The sequence below is a fragment of the Ciconia boyciana genome, chromosome 27 (assembly GCF_034638445.1).
Source record: "Ciconia boyciana chromosome 27, ASM3463844v1, whole genome shotgun sequence".
Taxonomy (NCBI): domain Eukaryota; kingdom Metazoa; phylum Chordata; class Aves; order Ciconiiformes; family Ciconiidae; genus Ciconia; species Ciconia boyciana.
Window position 1 is genome coordinate 1,901,734 of NC_132960.1, and position 5,921 is coordinate 1,907,654.

A 5,921-nucleotide genomic window follows, 5' to 3' on the forward strand; every position below is an offset into this window, starting at 1 on the left:
AGGGGCTGGGGGGGGGCTGGGGAGGGAGGGGGGGCTGGGGAGGGAGGGAGGGGGGGCAGGGGGAGGGAGGAGGCTGTAGTCGCACTGGAAATGAGATCCGCTTGAATGAAAGGGGGGCCAAAATGAACTTCCATACATCATGTCTTTTCAACATCGCTAAACGCTCCTGACAAGCCCCTCCAGAGAGCCGGGTCCGAAACTGCCTCCAAAGTCCTGTCCAAATGATGGTTGGGATTTTTTTTTTTTTTTTTTCTTCCCCTCTCTTAATTAATAATGATAAAACGGGGATGATTTCTCCCCTCTCGCCAAGTGGGCGAGCCGCTTCCCGACCCTGCCGGATTTTATTCTGTATTTGAGGCGGGATGAACGAAGGCAGAGAAGCAGACAGAGAGAAAATAATAATAATAGTAATAATAATAATAGTAATAGTAATAGTAATAGTTAAAGTAGTAATAATAATAATAATAATAATAATAATAATAATAATAATAATAAAGAATTGACATGACTTAGGTGGAAAGATTTCCTCCTTCTTCTTTTTTTTTTTTTTTTCTGGTCCATAAATCTTTCGCTCTGCTAAAATGTTTTCTAACCTGACCATTTCACTGCGCTCGTTAAGGTTTTTCCAAACAGACCTAGCACAAAACTGGGATTGTAAAAAGGCTTTTTAGCTTCCCCTGCTCCAGGGATGTCTCCGCTGATAGACCGCCGTGCGCCTGTCCCCCTCCGGTGACAAAAATAGACCCCGCTTTAAAAGCGAGGACACAAATCAGGGGAAGGAAAAGAAACCTCCAAATGCTTCAGCGAGAAATATTAAAGAGCAATATTTTATGAGATCAGCAGAAGTAATCGCTTCCAGATTTTTTTATTTCGGAGGAACTGGGACGAGGGCGACAAACGTATCTCGCTCGCCTGATCTGGTTCTGATTAGAAAGATTAAAACGCTGCTCCACTCATTTCATTAAAGAAAGGGACCTATAACAAGTTTTTATGATTAAACATCCCTCGCTGCTCGTTTTTTATACAATCTCCTGCCTCTCGTTTCTCATTCAGCAGCCTGGAAAGCGCCCAGGGAAGGAGCCGTTGATAAATCCCGGCTCCAGGCGCTGTGGGCAGCGGGTTTTCTCGCCTCTGCACAAGCCACCGCAGCACCAGCCCCATCTCTCCTGGCAGGACGGAGGGGTTTGACCTTTCCGCAGCCAACAACCCTTTATTTCCCCCCTTATTTTTGCCTTCATCTCCCTCGTCTAGGGAGAAGGAGGGGGGGGGGGTTGTTCTGATTTTTTTTTTTTTTTTTTTTTGCCTTTTCGCCCGAAAATTTGCAGGCTGCCGCCTGGCCACCAGACATGTATTTCTTTCTTCCCCTGCTCCTTCTCTCCCCCCAGCCCTTCTCCACATTCATTTTCTCGCCTTCTCCTGGGCTGTCTTGCCAGCAGCAGCACTTCCAGCAACCCTCCAAGGCTTGGCGACCCATCGATAAGGCAAAGCTCCCCCTGAGCGGATGGCAGCGAGCGGATGCCTTTGCCAGCTCCTCTATTCCCAGCATCCATATTTAGTCTTTTTAACATCTCCTTCGATTGCCTGGGGTCATAAATTAGTACAATTAATTATCCCCATCTAAAAATTGATGGCACATATAACCCTTACCTCAGCGCCTTTTTATTATGGTAGACTGAAATAGAAAAGTGCTGGGGAAGGAAGCAGAAAGCTCCGCTCTCCTCCGGCTGCGGGGGATGCTCGGGGCCGCCCCGCCGAGGCACCGGCACCGGCCCCGGCCCCGGCCCCGGCTGGCAAAGCCCCGGGGCTGCTCCTCTGCAAAGGGCTTTAAATAAAAAGACACCTACATACTGATTTTTTTTCTTTCTTTTTTTTTTTTTCTTTTTTTTTTTTCCCGTGACGGTAGGTATATTTACATAGAGCTGCTCTACAATAGCGAACAGAACAATATTACAGAACGGTTCTGAGACGAGAATAAAATACACAAATAAGTACAGCAGAAACGTTCAACACCATGACAGAACATCATTGAGCCATATTCCCTTCAGTCTTTTTTTTTTTTTTCTCTTTTTCCTCTCTTTTGTACAAAATATTCACTCACGAGCTCGCGGAATTAAAAAATAAAAATACTGGATAAGTTTAATTTATGAAATAAAATACTAAAAAAAAAATAAATTCAAGTACTTCTTGTGTTTGTTTTCTGAGGAGGACAAAACAAAAAACAAGGAAGAAGAAAGGAAGAGAAAACAACCCCCCCCAACATCTTTCTTTTATTTAGTTGCATTTTAGAAAAGACTCGTGTCCCAAAACGCTTGCTGTGTTTGCCTATAATGCTAAACATTCATCCGCACATTCAAAGTCAGAAACATTTCAACCCCCAAAAACAGCCTCTTTTTTTTTTCCTTTTTTTTTTCCTTTTTTTTTTTTTTTTTCTCTCCACCCTCGTTTCTCATTGACTGGACTTTGCCAACTTTATTGCTGTTCTTTATCGGTTTTTTCTTTATTCATTTTCTTCATTTTCATTCGCCTGTTCTGAAACCAGATTTTGACTTGGCGTTCAGTGAGATTAAGGACTCTGGCTACTTCGTACCTCCGGTCCCGTGTAAGGTACATATTGAATAAAAACTCTTTTTCCAGTTCCAGGGTCTGATACTTTGTGTAAGGACATCTTTTCTTCCTCGTGGAGCGCGCATGAATCCAATTTGCGACGGGATTGTCTGAGAAAGAAGATTTTTATATTTTTTGGGGGGAAAAAAAAATCAGTGTATACAGCTGGCCTTTCTTCCCTCCCCCCCTCCACGCCCTGGTGTATCTATAGAAAGAAACCTGTTTAATTAGCAGATCTTACCTAAATATTTTAAGTGACCTTCAGAAGAGTTTAATCTGTTTATTTTGGAGGGGTCATTTCCTTTTCTTTTGCTGCTGTTCTCACATAAAAGTTTCAGTAAATAAAACTGTAGCAATGGGTTTAAAATAATAATTATCCACATGACTGCTACTAGCAGTAATCTAAGAACATAGTCATAAAAAGTCAAAATTCCCACCATTTCATAGGCCCATAAACTCTTTTTACAACCTCAGCTCTCCAACACTTTCCCTAGAAGCTTTCCCAGACCTGGAAAGCCCAGTTTGTTTTTTTAATATCTTAAGGATGACACGCGAGATGTCCCACTGGCTCCCAGAAATTGGCTTTTTTTTTTTTTTTTCACACCCACCCCCCCCCTCGTCTAAAGGACCTTCTACGCTTGGTCAGGGGAGCAAACCCATGGCTCCCTTCCTTGGCAGAAGGTTTTTCCCCCCCCTGCCCGTTTTAGGCAGCTGCCTGCCAGCAAAGGGAGACTTTCACCCCCTGATTCCTCGACTTATTTTTATCACGAGGGTGCCTGGCACCAGCCCGCCTGTCATAAATAGAGGTGTGAGCGCCTTTCCAGATAGAGAGGGAGATACCGAGGCACCAAGGTGCTCCCATCTGCTGACACCCAGCTTTATCTCTCGGAAATCACCCCCATCTTAGGCCAGGGGGGTCCCACCGAACCCCGGGGCACGGCCGAGCGGCCGCGGGGGCGGGCGGGACCCGGCGGGTGCCCCCGCATCATCCCCGGCCGATGCTGAGCTCCTCTCCGGGAGGGTTTGGCGAGGAGGGGCTGGGTTTTAGGGGGTTGTTTGGGGGGTTGGTTTGTTTTTTTTTTTTTGGGGAATCCCGGGAGCTGAGCTGACCTCCTGCCTGCACCCCCCAGGAGCTGGTCCCCTCTGCAGAGCTGGGGGCCAGGCTCCCCTGCGCTGCAGGCTGGAGGCGAGGGTGATGGTGGCGGTTACCTGCCTCCCTCCCCTACAATGTTCAAGGTTTCCTGATGGCTGGGTTGGGTTTTTTTGAGGTTCCCCCCCCCTTCTCTCTCTCACTTGAGCTGCAGAAGATGTTTCTTCAAGTGTATGGTCCAATGTCCTGCGCTCGCTGCCTTTTGCCCTCAGCTACCTCCACACACTTCGTTTATGCCTTTACAATTCCAATTTTCCTCCTTGCTGCTCCCCTACCCACCCACCCACCCCCGGCCCCCGCCCAGGGCACCCACCTTTTCATTTATTCCCACGTGTTGGAGCATTTTATGAATAATTGCACCGGGGGAGCTTTTATTGATTTTTAAAAGAAAGAGACACCTCTGCATTTATCCAGAGATATTCCTTTCCCCTCTCCCCCCACCCCCCCAAAACCCCACAGCAATACGTCCACTTCCAGCCAGCTACAACTCTTCCTTGTTCTTTGAAAGTGGAAGTATTTGAAAGCAAAGAGGCTTCTCCCTCTGCCTACCCCCCTCTCGCCCCCTCTCACACACGCACTCTCCTTCTCCATGGGTTGTATTTTTTTTTTTTTTTAATTCCCCCCGGTGGAAGGTGATGAATATTTGATCAAAGCAGCCAACAGCCCCCGCGGGCCCCCGCTCCCCTTGCAAAAAAAAAAAAAAAAAAAAAAAAAAAAAGACTAAAGAGCCCAAAACAAAGTACAGATATTCGCTCTCCGGCTCTGCTAGGCGGACTCGCTCAAACCCCCAGATCTTCCTGCGTATCTGGAGTTTTAGGGTCGGGCTCTCTAAGGTAATTTCATTTTATTGAGTAGGGTCCTGGAAGCCGTAATGCCTCCCCGGTCGTAAACAAGAATGACTTCGACTTACTAGGGTCTAATTCGTGCTTTTCTTCTTTGTGTTTGCTGGAAGCGATGGCTTCGGACTCCGGGGAAGGAATTGTCTGCGCTGCTCTGTCTCTCAGCTCCCCCGGAGCCGCGTACATGTAGTCCGCGTAGCCGCGGCCGTCGGCGGGGCCGCACTCCGCCCGGCGCCCGGGGAAGGCGTCGGGCTTCAGGCCGTAGGGGCGAGCACCGGGGGCGAAGGCCGGGAAGGAGACGGCCCCGGCGAGGGGCTCCAGCCAAGTCCGCATGTACCTGGGCTCGGCCCCCACGGGTGCCTGGGGAGCGTAGGGGTGGTAGCCCACGGAGGATTGGGAGTGGACGGGAGCCCAGGAGGTGGTGAAAACGGCCGGCTTGGGGGCGAAACTGCAGGACGGAAAGTCGGCACAGTCCGGGACTAATCCTGACGGTCGGGCAGCAGCCGGGTGGGAGGCAGTGCTGGGGAACCTGGAGGCCAAGAGCTCTTCGTTTTCGTGGCTTATCAAGGAGTCAACATAGTAGTTGCTTATGGGGCCAGAAGCCGACATGGTTCCCCCCTCTTTTACATTCATAAGATTATTGTATGAACTGTATGTGTACTTTTTATCTTCTCATAGAACAATCAGGGCAGGTAATTATTTTTTCAGCCTTTCCCAGTGTGCCATTGGCTGCCCGCCCTCACGTGATTGTATTTACCCAAAAATATAGCGTGGATCAATCCGCAGGTCTTTTTTTTTTTTTTCCCCTCTCTCTCTCTCTCTCTCTCTTTTTTTTTTTTTTTTTTTTTTTAATAACGCCACCCGGCTTTTCCTAAAACTGATGGCGATGGGGCGGGGATGGGGAGGAGGGAGGCTCGGCCGGTCCCCAGCCGGGGGATGCTCTGCCCGCGGGCTGGGGGGAGATTTGCCCTGGTGCTGAGGAAGGTGGAAGGTAATTGTGGAAGGTAGTCCAGGAACTATTTCTTGACGTAATTTGTCTCTGTCCTTTGCTTCTGCAGCTTCTAGCCTCTAATGGATACATTAAATTGAATATGGGTGGGAAGGGGAGAGGGGAGAAGTGCGGTGGAGGTGGGCTCCCCACTTGGAGAAAGGAGCTGGGGGGGGGGGGGAGAAGCTTTTAACCTAAAAGCAAAGGGGGCTTTTGTCATCTTTTGCAGCGCTGTCTCATCGTCAGGCTGCTCAGCAGCTGAGAAATCTGTGGGGCACAGGCACATCTAGTCCTGCTTTAAGAAATAAGTGTCTTCAGGAGGGGAAAAAAAAATAAATAT

At 48.5% G+C, this 5,921-nt stretch overlaps 1 protein-coding gene across 1 annotated transcript; it reads right to left on the reverse strand.

The window, feature by feature from the left end:
- Positions 1 to 2,469: 2,469 nt before the first annotated feature.
- HOXC9 (homeobox C9) lies at positions 2,470 to 5,226 on the reverse strand. The gene is made up of 2 exons (XM_072847343.1): positions 4,665 to 5,226; positions 2,470 to 2,714 (listed from the first exon to the last, which is right to left on the reverse strand). Exons 1-2 carry the CDS (start codon positions 5,224 to 5,226, stop codon positions 2,470 to 2,472), a joined length of 807 nt encoding a protein of 268 aa, XP_072703444.1.
- Positions 5,227 to 5,921: the final 695 nt, after the last annotated feature.

What these genes read in the sequence shown, in the direction of transcription:
- HOXC9 (XM_072847343.1), bottom strand. Translation starts at nt 5,226, where the DNA reads ATGAATGTAAAAGAGGGGGGAACCATGTCGGCTTCTGGCCCCATAAGC. An exon ending in AAAGCACGAATTAGACCCTA is followed by an intron (nt 2,715 to 4,664) that starts GTAAGTCGAAGT and finishes CTTCTTTCTCAG; the next exon opens with ACAATCCCGTCGCAAATTGG.